This window comes from Pinus tabuliformis, chromosome 4_1, assembly GCF_031772625.1.
Source record: "Pinus tabuliformis cultivar Carrire ecotype Pingquan chromosome 4_1, CPIR1, whole genome shotgun sequence".
Taxonomy (NCBI): Eukaryota; Viridiplantae; Streptophyta; class Pinopsida; order Pinales; family Pinaceae; genus Pinus; species Pinus tabuliformis.
In genome coordinates, this window is record NC_142303.1 from 804,737,159 (window position 1) to 804,758,035 (window position 20,877).

General features: G+C 39.4%; 1 protein-coding gene across 1 annotated transcript in view; it reads right to left on the minus strand.

Annotated features, from left to right (window-relative positions):
- Positions 1 to 20,877, minus strand: part of LOC149178661 (uncharacterized) — a 197,433-nt gene that overhangs the window by 136,650 nt on the left and 39,906 nt on the right. The window contains exons 10-12 of the mRNA XM_089422190.1: positions 1,157 to 1,306; positions 782 to 1,003; positions 355 to 576 (exon numbers count right to left, since the gene is read on the minus strand). Of these exons, the coding sequence (XP_089278316.1) occupies positions 355 to 576; positions 782 to 1,003; positions 1,157 to 1,306 (594 nt within the window). The remainder of the gene's footprint in view (positions 1 to 354; positions 577 to 781; positions 1,004 to 1,156; positions 1,307 to 20,877) is intronic.

The window sequence follows — 20,877 nt, forward strand, 5'->3', positions numbered from 1 at the left end:
GGGATTTATATGGGTGTTCATGTACTGTGAGGAAAATGTCCAAAAAACCTTGAATATGTTGTATAAGCATTTGGCCAAATTATTCTTAAGCAAACTCATTAGATATTTAGTTTTAATGGGAGTTGGTGATGTGATATTTTTCAGGAGCTTTTAATAAGCCACAATTTATCTATTACATTATCACGGCCATTGGTCTTTTCTCTAAAAGACAAACTATTGCCCTACTTCTATGAGCAAGTGGAGCTAAAAAGCAATCCTTGCACCAGGAAAACTATAAAAAACTTCCGTGACACTGATAAATTCAGCTAGTTTATCTTGAGAACAAAAAGAGCTTTTGTAGATTATTTTCTCTACCCAAAGTAGAAATTCCTTAGGAGGTTCATAAGTCGTAAGAAAATGGGAAACATTGACAAAGGCCCACTGCTTGCTGGCTCCATCATCTTCCTTGAGATTGTTCCACCCAAAGTTGAAAACTTTTTGTTTATGGTCCAGAAGATAATTGGGTAGATACTTCAGCAGAAGTGTTGCTAGCTGCAAAAGCTCTATCCTCAGTTCCTCATCATACTGTATGCTTACCTGGAATGTAAAATAATTTGACATCAATGTTGCTGCATAGGACGTGTAAAAAACACTTACTCAAAACATGACAGGGAAACAAACTTGCAGATTTTATGTTTGATATATCTTAAAAATGCTGAGAAATTAAACTGCCTAGCATACTGTTGGACTCCGAGTGAAAAGTACAGAAAAGAGTTTCAAAACAATTAACGAAACTCAATACCTTTCCAGGTGGATCAAGCAACTTTTGAACAATAATTTCTATAATAGAAGAATCAACAACATCCGAACTTTGACCATTTTCAAAGGCATGGACCAACATTGGAAGAATCAACATTTGCATGGCAACAACTATTTGATTCTGTGTTAGTGCCTTGGACTGGAATAAACTAAGGAACTCAATGAGAATTGCCTTCTTCATTGGAGGGGTGTATCCTTCTGCAACCTGTTTTCAAGTATTTCTTGACATATTAGACTCATCTTAAGCAGAAGACCAAACATAACAAAACTTGCTTTCTAGTGAACGTCTGCAATTTGCAAAAGATTCTAATAAAGTTCCACCATAAAATGAAATGCCGAAACATGGTAACTAGCAAACCTCAATGACGTAAAATTCTTTTAGAAAGGCGTAGTCAATGCGAGTCCGAACCAAGAAAACTGATAACATATCAAATAGAATGCCAACTTCATATTTATCATGCCTTAGGTAATTTAGAAAGCACTTCACAAGCCTCTTTCTCTCTTTCACCTGCAATTGTTGTTCATGTATTAGAAATTGCCAATAAGACCATGCTCAAAATATCACTGGCATTTATAAAAGGAGAGTTTCCTATCCCTTTCAAGTTTCAACCTTGCATCCCTCCATCTCTCAATCATGCATTCATAAATGGCCTAGAAATTCTCATAGAAGGATCATATATGATAATAATACAATAATTACACACATGCTAGCGTACTACTGACATTCTGTAACCATAAGCGAATTGGGTTTCAAATATCCGTTTACAATTCTTTCTACTTATTTCGATTCTTTCTAGCTATTTCTCGAGTTGTTCACAGACATTAGAATTTAGTGAAAGCATACTAAATCAATCATCCAAAAAGACTTTACAATGATTTGGATTTCACATATTTATGACTCTTTCTACTTATTTCGTGAGTTGCTTCGATAAGACAATTTTATTAAATGTCTGACAAATGAACATAAAAGTAGGTCAACTCGATTGAATAACATAACCAGTATGAACACAATGTGGGAGTGCATGCACAGCTCCTAGAGAATGCCAAAAATAGCATAAAGAAAGAAAGAACCTGCAGTAGTACAGCCACAAAACACATATATATAACCGTGACAAAGGTATGGTGATACCGAATACTAAATAAATCATTTAAAAATACTTTACATCTAACACACAAGGAAAAGGAAAAGAAGTATAAACTGAAAACCAGGCATCTGATTCTAATAAAATAAAGCAAAATTGGACAAACTAACAAGTAGCATACCTTTAACATTCCCTAACTATCAGTGATTTGGATTTCACAGTTCCATTTATGGTTCTTTTTAATCATTTGCTGAGTTGTTTATAAACAACATTAGAATATAAAAAAAACATACTAAATCAATCATGAGAAAAAATACTCTACACCTTATACAAAAGGAAAAAGAATAGAAGTATAAACTCAAAACCAGGCATCTCAATCTGATAAAAGAAAGCAAAAATGAACAGACATTAAACAGAAATCACTACTAGATTGTAATGTCCCTTTCTGATTCTAAAAGCAAAAGAGGGATTGGGTCTTATCCTATTTGGATCCCATAGGCTAATGATAGGAAGAATAAGGGGTCAACATAATAAAATAGAATAATAATTAATAAGATGGGTAAAATGTCACTTTTGGGGGCATTAAGGGACCCACGGTATTGCCAATGGTATTCAGCGAAGAGAATTATTATAAAAAGGAAGAAAAAGATTGAATATGACATGAATGAAAGAATTGTTGAGAAATTGTTAAGGAGCTCCAGGAGCTTCCAAGTAAAGGGAAACCCCTGATATTTACCAGCCTCGATATTGAGATTCATACCCTAGCTGTACTTCACTGGCTTTGGGATTGGAAGACACTCCCTAGTCAATTATTCCATCAAGCTGAGTAATCCTACAAGAGCAGATTGATGCTTTGAAGAACAGGTGAAGATCAGCATTAAGATCAAGGGGCCGAGTCTCCCCACTCGGAACACATTCTTGAAGACCGAATCGTATCCATAAAGAAATCGTTTGGCAAGTACTTAGGGCCAAATCTGTTTGTGTAAGCAAGCTGATATCAAGACAATAATTAACCCAAGAGGATCACATTTAGTGTTTGTGAGGGTTGAGATCAATGCAGTCAACAATCAAATTTTCTAGTTGCCAGATCGAGGTTATAGAGTTGCATTAATGCTTGTAGGAAGGGGTCGACAATATGATCTGCAGAGGGGCTGAATCCATTCTTATAAGGGCTGAGATTGATGTTGGGTCGTGCGTAGGAGGGGAATCGCTGTTATAGTCAGTGTAAGGACTGAGATCAATGTCTGGGTCGGCTAGGATTGATTAGTGACGGGAATCGAGTCCTCCAATTGCCAGATTGAATTATCCCATCCAAAGAACTCAAACCATCAAGGGGTCAAACTATATACAATCAATTGGAGGACAGGTTGCTAGTTGTAACCACCATTTGCTGGGTCAATCAGCCAAGTTCAGATATGTATGCGATCAATCGAGGAATGGGTCATTGGCTATAACTACCATCTACTGAGCCCATCGGTCAGCTCCTAATCAATACACAATCAATCGGAAGACAAGTTACTAGACAATGATAATAACCACCATTTGCTAATCAATTAGCCAGTTTCTGATCTCATTATTTAATCAAGGCCGAGCATCATTAACCTATGGGAACAATATACCTCTACACCTAGGGAAAAAGGAAGGAGACGTAAGTCAACAAAAAAAGAAAGGTTGAGGAACGTTTTGCTGAAGGCCAAAGAACGATCTGTTGAAGATTGATGATGCCCCCTTTCAATGGCAAGAGGACAGGGAACACTATAGAAAGCAAAGAAAAATTATTCCTTGCACTATTCTACAAGCTTGACCCATACAGTACTCTGGGCTGCAGCAAACATATAGGGCCAAATTTTCTCAATAAAGAGAATCATAAATTCTGTGCGAGGAGGCCAAGTTGTCATTGTGAATCCTAGGTAAGGTTCCTGAAGGATTTATATCAGGTGTCATCTCAAATATTTTGTAAAATTTCTCTTGAGATTTCTTGTGAATAAGTTCGAATTACTATATTTTCTTATGGGTACACACTTCTTGTTAATATTTTCTTTTCATTTATGAAATTATATGTGTTTTAATGAAGTGCTGAGAATAAAAATCATGCTTTAAAATTTTAATACATAGAACCCCAGAAAAATATATGCAAATTAGACAAGCATAGATCAATCACAAAAAAAAAAAAATCTCTACATCTAAAACAAAAGAACAATATTATCCAATGGAGTCGGAGATTGACCAAATCCACGGAAGGATGAGTCATTTTGATGAAAGTAGTTTCTTACAAAAAAATCTCGCACTTTTGGATATAAATTAAAAAATTTCAAGTGTGACACCAACTGCACTTTAGAGGGAACGATTGTCCCCTCACAAAACTCTTCTTGCTCATGGCTAGCTCTGCTCCAGCTCAACCTCTTCTCTGTGTGTTCTGCCTTCTCCTTATACCTTCCCACAACACTGTTTCAACCTCTTGCCAGCTCTTCTGTCTCCTCTGCCTTTCAGCATGTGGAGGTCTAGCTTACTCATCTGCCTTCTCCACTGTTTTGAAGAGGCTGTTTGAGTATAAAAGAACATTTATAAGTTATGTATCCTTTTATTGAGAATCAATTTAATTTATACTTTATAATGTTTCTTTTTTTTATTTAAATTTTATTTCATAGTTTAATTTGATTTTAATTAAAATATTTTAATTTAATTATTATCTATTTATTTATCTATTTTTTGAATGAACTTAAATAATTTTATAAATTTAATATATTTAATTTAGTTCACAATCTTGTATATCTATTTTATTATTAAATAATGTATTAATTATATATTATAACAGTGGTATACATATTAAGTATCATGCTCGACATTTTCATCAGTGTTAGGTATTTCCTTCACAAATCAATTCATTACCCTATACTTAGACATGTTCAATATTAACTAGCAGGTATATTAGTGCAGTACATACGTTGCATTCATATGTAGCTATCATATGCATTCCTTGTATGCATACTAATATTCACATTCTATTGGTAACTGTAGGTGGGTCATTACATACACCCCTCCTTCCAAAAACTTCATCCCGAAATTAGCGTTTATATAGTATATTAATGATTAGTATAATTATATAAAAATTGTGTTTCAAAATTGAATTTTTGTTTAACGTGAAGGGATTTTAAAATTTATGTTTTTGAACATTTAAAATTTTACAACCATAATAGTCATGCCTTGCCTACCAAGTTACCAAGCTATTCTAAATCATCCTATCCTTCCTAATCCTTCCGCTCCCATCTTATCCGTCCTCTACTGGAGGGTGAGATCATCTCACTACTCTTCTTGTCCGGTTTCTCTCTCTAGCGGATAGCCAGTTGGGCATCCAACGAATTGTATTCAGAAAACTATTGCTTAATAATACAAACCCTCAGCTGTTGCACCAGTTTTTCCGCATTAGGTTTTTCGAGGGAAATTTGTCCAAAAATAACAGTGTCATGTGTTGTGTATTTCTTTCTTTCTTAGTATCTTGTTCCTGCATTTAATTGAATTGGTGAAGGCTACAGTGTATTAGTTTCGGTATTTGTTGTAGGATGCAGTAAATAATTGTTCAATAATTAACAAATAGAAGGAACTTAATCAGTTGCTGCAGCAGAAATTTGGGTCTTCCAAATTTTCACATGGTACCAAAGCTACAGCGAGAAGCAAGATAGAAGAGCCGGAAGAGCCCATCATTGAAGAGAAGGGAACTCGAAGTGCTGCCTAGGCAGCAAATCAAATCCCCAACGGGATTGTGCAATCCAAGCCAAGAGGGAAAGATTTTCGTGGAAGATCTCTCTCTCATTGAGTCGACAGAGAGGTAAGATTTCCAAATCGAGATTTTCCAGTGGCAGAGGGAGTAGAACAGCAGAAGTTGCAGTGCAGAGCAGTTTCTGGTGAGAGGCAGTTTTCTACAGCAGTTGTTGGGGTAGAAAAATGTCAGAAGAGAGAAGGAGACACTATTTTGAGGGAATTCTTCCTTAGACAACTTCCAGCCAAGAAGTATGAATTCTCTATTGCTGAGAAGCAGCAGAGACGAGCATATCTACTAACTCTAGCAGGGAGTGCATAGGATAACCTAGTGTTGCATAGAATAGAGAGGAGGCAGTTCGACATTTTCATTGGCAGAGATGGCAGCTAGTGGGTTAAGAGATCAGGATCGGTTGGAAGGTGCATCCAACTATGTGATCTGGAAGGCAAGGATCTCATGCCTTCTGGATGAGCACGATCTCAAAACCTATGTCGACAGTGTGGTTGTTGTACCCGCGGACCTAGATCCACTCAAAAAGTACAAGGCTAAAATGGCGAAGGCCAAACGATTGATCCTCGACAAAGTGAGAGATCACGTAGTGTGTCACATTGTCGGCAAGGATACTACTCGACAACTGTAGGAAGCATTGGCCACGCTATACGAAGGATCTCCCAAGCAGCGGAATATGTACTTGGAGCAGAAGATGAGATCAACATGCAGAAGGGAGAACACATTGATCCATTCCTAATGAAGTTTCAGGAAATCCGAGATTCGTTGGTAGTTGTGGGTTCAACACCTCAGCCTAACGAGATGGTGAGGTTGGCCCTTAATTCTGTTTCAAAAGAATGGCAAGTGTTTGTCCAGAGTATCCTAGGCAGAGAAATATTATCGAATTGGGAAGGAATGTGGGTTGCTCTTCAACAGGAAGAGATGAGGCGAGACTTAGTCAAGTGAAAACTTGATGTCAATAGCAACAGTGGGACGAAGCCCAAGGAGGAGGAAGAGAATGCAGCCCTTGCATCTAAGGCGCAATAAGAGCGGCGGAGAAAGAAGAAGGACGTCTCGAAGATCAAGTGCTTCCGGTGTGGTGAAGTTGGCCACTACACTACACAATGTCCTCTCAAGAAGAAGGACAAGCACGAGAAGCATGATCTAAAGGTTGCATCCGCAAAGATAGAGGACAAGGAGTTTTCCATGGTTACCCAAATACCTCCAGGGGAGAGGTGGAGTGATCTAATATTGTAGTTCAAAAGAACCACAGATGGGCAGGATCCTTGAGGAGTCCACCTCTCGGATCAATACCTTGCTATGGGACCCCAGATCAGAAGTAGCAAGATGGACCAGTGTTGGTGCAGAGGAATGTCGGAGTGATAGTTGTAGTGGCTAGGAGCGCCAGAGACTGAGCAGCGCAGAGCAGAGTTGGCAGCGATGCAGTTGGCACAGAGCAGAGTTAGTAGCAATGTAGAGACTTTTGTGACAATGCAGAGACTAGCAGCAGTCGGAACTCCAGCAACAGATGCATCATGATGAACACATGTTCAGTAATTTTGGATGCTTTTTCTGTTGTTGATGCATTAGCAGCAACAATTAGAGAAGGTTGCAGTGCAGATGCAGTGTTGGCAGTGGTAGTGTCAGCAGCAGCACATATGCTGAACTTATGAGGGCTGTTGTACAAATACAGTGTTGGCAGTGGCAAGGTTAGTAGCAATACAGATACATCATTTGCGCAGTGGTTGGTGGGCAGTGATGTCAAACACCAACAGCACAAAGGGAGATGTTACAGAGTCAGGGTGATGCCTCAGCAGGTTGCATTACTAGAGCACATTCCTCGCTAATCGGGAGTGTTGATTTTTGGTAGTGTCAGATGTGCTCTAGGTCTCAAAATTTGCAAGGAGGCTAGGACACATGCATTCCAGAATGCCTAGAAATCATTTTGGGAAATTCCACTTGAAGAAGGTTTTATTAAAATAATTAATTATTTTTAATGGGTGCCTAAGTCTAAACTTAGGAAATTAAAATAATTAAAGGGTATTAATCAAACTGAGGGTGTATATTCTAGAAGAAGATGAGGATCAAGCCAAAATGATCTAAGCCATTGATTAGAATCTAATTTGGGTCGTTAGTTCTCAACGAGAAGATTACAAGAGGAGGCTTGATGGACATTTGGAAATCACATCGGAGAGAGATTAAAAGATTGAATTTCTCAGAGAGGGCAATGCAACAATTGCTAGAGAATCGATCGAGGAGATTTCTTGTAGTGAGGGGCAGGGATATTTTCCAGGGGAAGTTTTCCTTGACTGGAGAGTACAAGGCAGAGAGGGCAGAAAGACATCAGAGAGGCTGTCACAAGGCCATGCAGAGCTACGTTGTGGCAACATAGAGCTTTAGAGGGAGAACGAAATTTTGCTGAAAAACAACCATGATCTAGTGTCGGAGCCAGGGTGTGAGATTGGGAGGCCTGAGAGCTGAAGTTTACAGCCAACAGAGGATCAGAAGGAGGTGCAACACAGAACCAACTGCAGTGATGCAGTAACTGTGTAGGTTTGATGCAGTACTACGAAGAGGCAGCATAGATCAGTGTCGGTTCTTCCAATGACAGGGTGAGATCATCTCACTACTCTTCTTGTCCAGTTTCTCTCTATATCAGCTAGGCAATTGGGCATCCAACAAATTGTATTCAGAAAACTACTTCTTAATAATAAAAACCCTCAACTCCTGCACCGTTTTTCTTGCATTGGGTTTTTCCGGGGACATTTGTCCAAAAATAACAATGTCATGTGTTGTGTATGTCTTTCTTGCTCAGTATCTTGTTTCCGCATTTAATTTAATTGATGAAGGCTGCAGTGTATTAGTTTCGGTATTTGTTGTAGGATGCAGTAAATAATTTGTTCATTAATCAACAAATAGAAGGAACCTAATGAGTTGTTGCAGTAGAAATTTGGGTCTTCCAAATTTTCACACATCACACATCTAGGGGAGCATGGCTCGCATAGTCCACCCATGACTCCAGGTTTTGGAGGAAAAACAGTGGGTAATACCTCCAACCCTCCTAGTGGGACCAGGGTCAACACCCTCTCATGGAATCTTATTGAGCCTCAATTGTTCTTGGAGCTTTTGTCATCATGTGGTAATTTATGTAACGACGCCATTTAAAATGTAAACACATGTCCATACATTATAACATATGCATCAATAAATTCAAAACAATTCGTATTCAGATAACAATTTTTGTGCATTTCGAATATCCCGCCATCTATTATATTAATCTTTGAGTTCTTATAACATATTTGGCTATGCATGGCCGCTATATTTGTAAGTTCGCTTTCACATTAAGTAGCTAAGTGTAGTCAATATTTTATTTCCATCTCATCAATCATGTCAATATGCAGAAATAAAATAAAATTATAGACATCTCATCCATAACATAATTCATAATTTAGATCTCATAGTAAGGTTAATCAAATACTAAACTTCATATTGGTACCCATATTCCAGCAATGTTAATTAAATAACATATTTCATATTCGTATCCATGTACCAGCAAAGTTAAGCAAATAACATATACCATGTACAAGCAAAATAAAAATTCATTTTTATATGTGATAATCCAAAATAATAGTCTTAAGTATCCAACTTAAAAATAAAGTAAATTTATACAAAATAAATTTTTAAATTCCTCAAAGTCAACACAAGTTGGGGTATTTTTGACATATGAACTTTGTATCTTCCCATGTATCCAATCCAGTGTTATACTTGTCCCGCTGGACCTTAAATTGGTCTACCAGGCGATTCCTCAGTTATTGAACCCTACGTGCTTGTATACGTAATGGTTCGACCAAAATGGTTCCCTCATTTGATCCCTGTAGTTTCTTCCATTAAAAGTTACGAGATTTATTAGCTATGTAATGCCTTAATACAGATACATGAAATACATTATGAACTTTATGCAAGTCGGGTGGCAGTGCAAGACGATAGGTGACAAGTCCAACTTTTTCCAAAACTTTGAATGGCTCAATAAATTTGGACGATAACTTTGATCCTTTTCCAGATTAGATAGTGCTTTTGTTGGGTCTGATGCGAATGAAAACTTGATCTCCTACTTCAAAATTCCTATATGTCCTGTGAGCATCAACATAACATTTTTGTCTATCTTGTGCCTCTTTCAATCGTTGTCTAATTTGTTTTACTTGTTCCTCCATCTCTTGAATTAACTCTGGCCCCACTATCACCCAATCTTCTAACTTGCCCCAACTTAACAGTGTCCTGCAAGTTCTATCGTACAATGCTTGAAATGGAGGCATTCCAATTGAACCATGGTAACTGTTATTGTATGCAAATTCAACTAAGGGTAAGTACTTTTTCCAATGTGTCTGCTAGTCCATAGCATACATCCTATTCACATTTTGTTGGTAATTGTAGGTGGGTCATTACAAGAGCCCCTTAACGCTCTGAGGCTCTGCGCAGCTCCCAGCTGCCTCTGCATGGCCCTACGTGATCCCTGGTTGGCTCTGCGTCACTCTTCTTGGCTACTGCATTGTTCTCCCAACACTATCTCTACCTCTTTGTCTCTCTCTACTCAAATGCCCCTCAGCTGCATCTCTTGATCACTAATTCTATCTCTCTTAGCAATCCCCGCTTTAGAGAATAGAATGACTGATCACTCTGGTGTGTTCTCCAAGTGACCCTCAAGCCTCCTCTTATACTTTTCTTGTTGACATCTCAACGACCGAGATTAAGTCCCTAATCAACGGCTAAGATTAGAAATGGCTTGATCTATGCCTTTTGGACCATTCTAACACAGATTCATATTAATACACATTAATATTTCATTTTCCCTAAGTTTAGACTTAGGGACTCTATTAAAAATATTAGTTATTTTAATATCGCATGATCTGTTTAGAATCTGCCCAAACCCTTTCTGGGTATTGGATATCTCATGTGCCCCAACCTCTCCACCAAATTTCGTGGCTAAAGCACATTCAATGCTACTCCAAATCAACAAGATCTACCTAGATAATGTTATTCTTCCTATATCACTTGACCAATATAGGAACATTATCCCCATGTCAATCTAACTAGTATAGGAAGAATGGTTTGACTAATTAGACTACATCTTAGATAGTTATTCTCCTTGTGTCTTGTATTTGATCAATATAGGGATGTTATCCCTATGTCTTGTACATTGAGCAATATAGGTAGAATGGTCTAGTGAGCATATTCTTGTGTCTTGTACTTTCACCAATATATGGATATCATACCCATGTCAAGCACATTTACCAATATAGGAAGATGGGCATTTTCTTCTGTCTTGTACTGTGACCAGTATAGGGAGGCAGTGATTGTGTCTACTAAAATTACCTAAAATAGGAAAATGGGTTTAGAGGCTACTTGGTTGGAAATGAGCCTCCCAACATCTAGCTCGGATCTCGTTTTAGAGAGATCTTATTGATAGAAATCATGCATGAATTTGATTAATGTCTCTTTAGTGGACTATTTATGAATATGATGGTACCATGATTATGAGACACTGGTTGATTGATGTATCTTGGGGAGAGCATGCATGAATAGTATCATGATAATTTGGTACTGGTTGTTTGATGTTGGTAATGATAAATTATTGATGGTGTTGATCTAATCTTGAATTTTCCTAAAACAACCTTTCAACTTGTTTGACATTTTGACTGTGATTATGAATACCTCCCTAGCTAAGAGGGAGTGTTGAAATTGTACCTATGGCCAGTCTTCATAAAATTATTTATTTTCATTGTGTTTGAATTTATTTTTTTAATTCCAAGTGGCTCCACAAGTGCTAGGATAGGTCTTCTAGTTGACTTGACTAGAAGATCACGTGATGGCTAGATGGCTTGCCTTGAAACTCTCTCATTTGGATCACATGATGCCTAGTTGGATTGACTAGAAAATCACTCATTTGAATCAGATACGTCTTTTTAGATGGTTAGGACAATTTGCCTAGGAACTCACCAATTCAGGTCAGCTAATGGCTATATAAAGAAGTCAATTCTCTCTCCCTAAAATGCAATTCAGTCACTCAAGTATCTATCATTTGTTCATCTATTTGAAGGTATTCAAAGGAGTATCCATGGCTACTATGGAAGAGATATGAGGTTTGCTTTTAGTTCAGAGCCTGAATTGGAATATCCAAAGTATAATTGTTGTCAGATTCCTGTAGCTCTGTGGAAGGTACAAAATTTGTATCCTTGTTTAAGTTTTGTTTCCATCTGAGATCCGGTTCTAGATCGATCTCAAAGAGATTTGATCTACTTCTCTACAATCTGTGACATCTCTCTCTCTCTCTCTCTCTCTCTCTCTCTATATATATATATATATATATATATATGAGATCTCTGGCATATACATTGATGACAGATTTGATCTATTTCTCTGTGTTCGAGTTTTGATATATATATATCCAAGTTCTAATCTATTTAAGGCCTCTGATTAGGCCAAGACCCGAGTTACTTCAGAACTAAGATTTGATCCAGGTTTCTTGCATACTCAAATTTGTATCCTATCTAAAGTCCAAGCCTCTAAAGGAAGGAATCTGGGCTCTGTTTCTGTGGTATGTTTGTGATCTTGTTGAAATACATTGTCTTTGTACTTGTGGAAGCAATCTTTTAGTCTTGATGTCTTGTTGAAGGATTTCTCTTAGGAAAAACTTGTTTGGGTTTTCTCCATCATGGGAGTTTTTCCCTGATCTCTGACTTAAACTCTGGTGTCTATTGTTATTGTGCTCTGTGATCTCTACTTTCTTGTCACTGATGAATTTTTGAAGTATAATTACTTGATGGAGAAAATGAATTAAAGAAGCTCAAATGAATTTACAAATAATTAGTAGTAGTTCAAAAATATTGCTACTTAGTTCAGAAATATTGCTAGTTGTATTTTCAAGAGGTGGCAAAGTATCCAATCTCCAAAAGCTTGTCATTTGAGTGTTCATCCAAACATGTAGCTCCTCCAGATGCGAGTGCTACTGGAGTGTATTTGAAAAAGTACACACCAAGAAACGCAACAGGTTAAAAAATTTCAAATTAATTTTTTGAATTCATTAAAAATTAATATTTATTATTTTTAAAATTATTAATTTATAATTTATGACCCACATACAAGTTGGAGTCCCAATGCCTTAACGATATGGTATACATCTACTACAATCTCCAATTATGGTTGAGGAAACTTCAAAAGGCACTCGACATGGGGACCATGTCATTGGATGGGATTAACACCACTATTACATGGAGGGTTGAGGACGAGAAGCCTGTCATAGAATTGGCCCCTGATTAGTTAGAGGAGGTGGCAATGGAGAAGGTAGCCTCTGCAGGGGGGAGGGAGATAGTGAAGGAGGAGGAGAAATAAGAGGAGGTGATGCCACCTACCATGGTCACCAATAAAAGCCGTAGTCTACCTCCTCCTTCTAGAGGACATCAAAGTCCAATGCCAGCCCAAAGGCCTTCATCTAGAGGAAAATCCAATGTATTTTCTCACAAAAGGGGCAAAGGAAATCATTAATGAGAAGTTAGAAGTTACAATTTACTTAGTGGTTCATTTCATTGTATATGACTCATGATATAAGATAAGTTTATTATATTTTTTATTGATATTTTGAGGGTGAGACAAGACTCAGGATTCAAGACGTGATTCACTATTGTGTGTGATGTAGCACTAGACATCTTATACATCTTAAATATTAGTTTTCTTTTCATATTTATGTGCCAATGAATTTATTTTATGTTGTGATGATTTAAAATTTAAATGCTAAAAATTTGAAAGAAAAAAAAGAATATTTTTGTATTTTTTTTTAATTTTGTCGATGTTTGCTTTAGCTATTTTTTCCTTATTTTTATGATTTTTCTAGACCCTCATCAATGTTATCCTGATGTTGATGTTCGCAACATTGATACAACTATTACACACCATACAAAGCAGACTCTAATCCTTTGAGCCATGAACAATAATACAAAAAAGTAAAGGGTGCACAAGAGGAGTGAAAAAACAAAGGTCAAGTTGGTCACTTATGCATCCATGATTTCTCCTTCCTGACATCTATTCTCTCATCATGCGGATCCCCATCATGTTGCTCCATTTGACCATGGCACTTGGCCATGAAGTCTTCTCCCCTCCATTACCATTATGATTCACTAACACCTATCAATTGAAGGGTGGACTAAAGAAATGTTACCTCCCTTGTGGGATGGAAGCACCTAATAGGGTTGTCCTTTAGCCACTCCTACCTAGGGAGGAAAAACCATTGCGAATTCAAAGCCTTAAATTTTGAAGGAAAATCTCATTTGAAGCACTAAATAGCCCTTTACATTCAAGCTTGGTTCACTTAGATGCAAAAAAAATATTGTACCTAATGACTGGTTGCTATCACTAGGCTTTATGTTGTAATTGTCATTGTTCCACAAACTAGGCTTTGGGCACCTTACATACAGGTAACCAAGCCATTCAAGAAGTATATTTACAACCAAAGCTGAAGTGTTCAGAGCCTTGGATCTCCAAGCAATAGCAACACATCATATCTACCCATGGACACCACCTGCACCCAAGACATTTGGCCACATTGCACTATATTTGATGATTCTTCAAGATGATGCACTTGGAACAACATGCCCCCAGGCTGGCCTTAGCATTTTCTCTAACAAATGGCAGCTGATCTAGAGCCCATATGAGGATGGGCTCACCTATTGAGACATGGGAGGGCTAGTAACACTTGGAAATTCCTCAACGTTGGAGCAAAGATGGAGATTTTGGAGAAGTTGAAGACCCAGGAGACCACCTTTTGTGCCCCAAACTGGATTTTGGGGTTTACAGAAGGATTTTGACAAAGATTGGAGGCCCAACCCTCACATATTGATTTATAGAGGCTTCTACACCACTCAAGGCACCTTAAGGCCTCAACACCTGCCACATGGAGCTCTACACATGGATGATGTTAGCCTTTCTATGCCTTAAAACTCACATGTGTGGGCTAGTCACTTAATTTATGTCTAAGCTAGTGGGTTGGATTGTAACCAAATGCGTCATTATTATCTTACTTGTTTTCCTAGGGGCATGATGTTAGCCTTTCTATGCCTTAAAACTCACATGTGTGGGCTAGTCACTTAATTTATGTCTAAGCTAGTGGGTTGGATTGTAACCAAATGCGTCATTATTATCTTACTTGTTTTCCTAGGGGCTTTTAGGCTAATTAGGAACTATTCCTCCTCATATAAACAGAGGAGAGGACTATTTCATTTCTCATCATCATCATTTGTGAACTCAACCTTCTCTTCTTGAGTATTTCGGCCTCTTTTCCTATTGTAGAGATGTGATACATGGAGCAAAATTTGTCTTAGAGCTCTCGTCATGTATTTGGAGAAGTTATCTTAGATTGATGATTGAATTGTTCATGAATATTATCTTGTAAATGTTATTTTGTTGAAATTTGATTTCATGTCTAATGTATGGAATAAACTGGTGATCTAGGTTAAATTTTGTACCCTAATTTTGTTGAAGACAAATTTTATGGAAGCTAGGTCATATTATTGCATGCATTACTCATAGTATGATATGTGAATGGAAATCCCCTTGATGATCTTATATTATCTCTCCCCAAGTGACTTTCAATCCCTCACAAAGGTAATCGCTAGGATTTTGATGCTCGGGCACCAAAATATCCTTACTCCTTTGCAAGTTTTATCCAACCATAGGAGCTCATAGACTCCATCAATGTTAGGATTAGGCACTAATCATCCTTTGTTGGTAATCAAATCAACATTTACCCGTAAACTTTATTCTTTCTCTCTCCTATTTAAACTAGGCCCTCCTAAGGCCAAGCGGCAAACTAGGGCATATAGCTAATTAGCTAGGGGAAGGAGTTTGGCTCTTGGAAATTATAAATATCAGGGATAGAATGCTTGCCACAAAATCACTCACTTTGGTAGGCATTCATTCCAATTTTGTCAAAAAATTTCCTTTCCCTAATTGTTTGCCATATGGTGAAACCCTACTTTGGTTTTAGCTTCAACGTTGGCGATTATTGAGGGTTTCATGTGCCATATCCTCACTGAAATACATTGTGGGAAACCCTTTCTCTATACCTTCAATTTTGGCCATCCCAACTCTCAACCTACCAATAAAGCCCTAGGTCTTCTGCCACAAATTTGACCTCTCTAAGGAAAGTGAATTACCTTCACTCATTCATTTGGAACCTTGTACTTATGTTGCGTCTTTCCCTTTGAAGCCTATTGGTCATCTTATACCTTTATACCTACAATATCCATCATCGGTGATCTCATACTGAGACTCCTCCCATTAATGAAAATCCATAAAGAGCAAGGGGTTTTGGATATGGTCATAGTGGGCCACCACCCCATTGTTTTCACTTGGTCTAGTGATAGCATTGTAGGGTACCCATCTCCAAGGCTTGCTAGATTTTGTAGAAAATGTTTTTGGTATTGCTACTTGGGACAAAGAGAGTCTATCTCCTCATAATTAGAAGCTTTATGCTTCATTCCTTGAAGGGGAAAATCTCTAATGACAAGATAGATCCTCTTCTAGCGACTCCACTGGAAGAATGAATCCCTTGTACTTCAAAGTTTCAACGCTTGTAGGGTGAAGCATGCAACCCTACAGGCAATCTTTGAATTCACCCTGGCAACTCCAATATCATTGATGTGTAGAACTCAACAAGATGGTTCTACCAAAATTACTTATCATTCTCGACTTTGGATACTACAGGAATCCCTGGATATCTGAATGGATTGGAATGGTAGTTCATGTAAATTATGCCAAAATATCGTGGTGATCCATCTTCAGCAGTTGATCACATAGTGAAGTTCATCAAGCATGCTTCAAAGGTCAATATGATTCATATAGACGTCCTCATCAAATTGCTTATCACCTACATTGGATATAAGCATAGGGAACCTAGGAGCATTCGATCTTTTACCGTGTTGATTAATACGTTTGTGAGTTATAAGGGGCCAAGGTTTCAAATTAATGAAGATGCTTGTCAAAGTTTGGAGGCATCTCTCAAAAGAGAACTCGATCCCTCTAATTATATATATAGAGGAAGTTGAAGATAAGATAACATAATTTTATTAATGTCCAACAAATGACCATAATAGGTCAACAGGACTGTCGGGTACAATGATTACAACATGCCAAGCCGGTGGACCAAACGATCACCTTTAACTTTTATTTTTAAAGAGCAAAAAAAACATCTATAATCTAAGTAAATGTAAATGTAGAAGCTAGGAGCTCTCGGCTTCGAAGCAAAGCTCTGCGATGAAGCAAAGAAGGGGAAGGAGAAGGAGAAAAAGGGAGTTTCCTGTCCAGTCCCTACTCCTAACATCTGAGGTCGAGAGAAGAAAACTGGGAGAAGCTTGTCAAAGTCTGTTGTCCTGTGGGCGTACTGGGCTGTTGCTGCTGTCGCCTGGAGATTCTAGGGCGCCTCCTAGGGGTGGATCCAATCCTAGAGTGCAGGTGCAGTCTGGTGGGTCGGCCCCCCGGGACCGCACTCATTTGGTCTGAGTGTCTGTGGGTCGGTCAATGGCTCTTTTGGTGCCCTGCGTTGATGGCAGAGCCCTAAAGAAGAGAATTTTGATCACCATGATGAAGAAAGAAGTCAGGAAGAGAAATACAATGACTAAAAGTAAGAATCCTTTCTAGATCATCAAGATGAACATTTTGAACACCTTGAAAATGATGATCCTATTCATCCCCTAGAGGTTGAAATTGGAGATTATTTACATATAGAAGAAGGGAAATGGGAGGTCAGTAGCCATCGTTTTGACAAGGGCCCAATTTATGATATTGATGATGATATTAATGAAGATCTTGTCTTTCCTTACCTTCCATATGATTGGGAAGATATATCTGAGCCACCTTTAGACCTTCACATTATCATCCCTCAAATGTGTTCAGGGCACATGGGTGTTGAGCATGATAAGCTTGCACTAGTTTTGGCTCTTGGAAAGTCTAAATATCAAGGGTAGGGTGGTTGCCACAAAATCACTCACTTTGGTAGGGATTCATTCCAATTTTGTCCAAAAATTAATTGCCCTAGTTATTTTCCCTAGGGTAAAACCCTAGTTTGGTTTTAGCTTCAACTTAGGGGCTTACTAAGGGTTTCATGTGCTATATCCTCGCTAAAATACATTGTGGGAAACCCTTTCTCTATACCTTGACCTTTGACCATCCCAACTCTCAACCTACCAATCAAGCCCTAGTTCTTCTGTCCCACAAATTCAGCCTCTCTAAGGAAAGAAAATTACCTCCAATTATTGGAATTTCTAAGTCTGACACGTTAGAAACCCTTCACGCACTTTACTGATTTATTCCTACCTACTTGTTCTGTTAATTAACAAGTTATTTACCATCTAAATACTGGAAATAAATACAAGTACATGCTCAACACATTACAAATCATCAACTGAAGGAAATAGAAACAAGCACACAACTGACACCGTTGTTTTTGTACTAATGTCCCTGGAAAAACCCAATGCAGGAAAACCAGTGCAGCTATTTGAGGGTTTGATTTATTAAGCAGTTTCAGAATACAATCTGGGGCCAAATCCAGCTCACCCAACAGAGAAAAATGTCGACAGTAGCACCTCTCTACTTATAAGTAGATATTCCAGCTGAAACCCCAGATAAACACTCCAGCGGCTCCACATCTCCAATCTGCCCCACGAAACCCCAACGTCAACCTCTACGAACTGCGTCAGCTCTCCCAGCAGTTTCGGTTGTTCCTAGCAATTTCGGCTTTTGCCCACTGCGTCAACTTTCCCGGCTGTTCCAACAATTCCCGACAGTTCCGGCTGCTCCCGGAAGTTCTGACTTCTGCCCTCTGTGTCAGCTTTCCCGGAAGTTTTGGTATTTCCCGGCAATTCCAGCTGCTCCCGGCTGTTCTAGCAGTTCCGACGGTTCCTGACAGTTTCGACTTCTGCCCTCTACGTCAGCTTTCTTGACAGTTCTGGCAATTTTGGATTCTGCCCTCTGCGTCAGCGTTCCCAGCTGTTCTGGCACAACACTGGCTAACCCCGACTATTTCTGCGTCCTTCTCTCCGACTACTACACTGATCTTCCCGGTGCTATCTCTGCGTCCCTCTCTCCGGCTACTGTGTTGATCCTCCCAATGCTATCTCTGCCTCTTTGTTTCTATATTCATTGCCCCCTCAGCTCAACTCTGATCACTCTCTCAACTTTCTTGGCAAACCAGCGCTAGAAAGTCGAAATCTTGATCTCTTGGTGTGTTCTCCAAGTGACCCTCAAGCCTCCTCTTATACTTTTCTCGTTGACAAATCAACGGCCGAGATTAAGTCCCTAATCAATGGCTAAGATTAGATCTACCTTGATCCATGACTTTTGGACCATTCTAACACAGTTTATATTAATTCGCATTAATATTTTATTTTCCCTAAGTTTAGACTTAGGAACTCCATTAAAAATATTAATTATTTTGATATCTCCCAAACTGTTTAGAATCTGCCCAAACCCTTTCTGTTTATTGAATATCTCATGTGCCTTAGCCTCTCCACCAAATTTCGTGGCTAGAGCACATCCGATGCTACCCCAAATCAACACTACCTCTTAGGGAGGACTGTGCTCTAGCAATACTCCTCACTGAGCATCGCCCTAATCATCTGGCATTAGTCCTTGTGCTGATACTAGGCCTGCTTCCCATCATCCTCTGCACTGTTGCATCTTGTACTGCTGCCCATGGCTCTACCACTGCCACTGTTGCATCTGTACTGCAACTCCCTCTGCATCTGTGCTGCTGCCCATGGCCTTGCTACTGCCACTGCTGCATCTGCACTACAACCCCTCTCATCATTCTGCATCGTGCTACCCATAGCACTACCACTGCTAACTACTACACTACAACTCAGTTACTAAGAAGTAAGTAACTGATCTCCCAATTCTGACATATCCATCATGCCAGAAACACTCCTAATGTTGAAGCTCCCTCTGTCACTGACAAGCTCTCCCTCTCTAACCTTTGCGCCGCTGCAACAACTCCATGCATCTCGCACCGTTGCACATCTCTCTGTGCCATCCTGCACTGGTGCAACACTCTCGTACCTCTCTCATTGTTGTAGCCTGCTAGCCTCGCGCTGTCCTGGGAATCTTGTACTATATCTCCCTCTATCGCTCCATCTGCATCTATCTATACTGACATCGCCAGTTCTGCTACTCCTCTTCGGGGCTCCCGTAGCAAGGTCTAATCCAAGAGGCTGGGTACCTCGAGGATCTTGCCTCTCATCGGCTATAGTCCTCCTTACTACAGCTCGATATCTCCTCACTTTCGCTCAAGTGGCATGTGAGCACTCATGGCACATAGAACAAACAGGATCTTGGTCTTCTAGATGACAAAGTTGGATGCCTCATCCAACCTGTCCTGATCTCTCAGCCCATTCATGGCCATCTCTCTACTCTTCTTGTCGACTCCTCCGAGTCTCTCTACTTCCTGCATGGAAGTTCTCTGTTCGACTCTTGCTGAGTCTATTTCCCATCTAGAAGTTCTCTGTTCGACTCCTGTTGAGTCTACTTCCCGTCTGAAAGTTCTCTGTTCGACTCTTGTTGAGTCTATTTCCCATCTGGAAGTTCTCTGTTCGACTCCTGCTGAGTCTACTTCCCGTCTGAAAGTTCTCTGTTCGACTCCTCCAAGTCTCTCTACTTCCCGTCTGGAAGTTCTCTTTTGGACTCCTTCAAGTCCCGATTTCCCTCCTGGAAATCCTTCTACCAACCGTCAAGTTGCCCCTCTCTGATCATCTGTGCAATTGCACCACTGATCTGGATTCCTTGGCTAGAAATCCACCTCAGCAGCAACTCCCTCCCCTTGGTCTTTCCCTGTTAGGTATTGTTCTAACTACAGTACCCCACCAACTTCACTCTGCAACTTACCCACAGCCTCCTATACCCCAGCAACTAAAGGATTGAGCCACTTGGCTCTTTGCAATCCCGACACCGGTAAATCAACTCCCCCAGCCAACTACGTCAGCCCTCCTGGCCTCTGTGTGGCTCTGCGTGAGCCTGATTCTGCCTCCCTTAACCGTTGCGTTGTCTTTCTCTAGCCCAGAATGATGACGCAGTCCCTCTGTGTCACTCCTTCCTCTGTCGCCTTTTACAAGGATCAACTCCGTCACTCGGGACCGCTGATTTCTATTGCTGCTGCTCTGCTCGGCTGATGTCCTCAATTCTCCTGTGATCTGCAACCACGCTCTGATACCATGT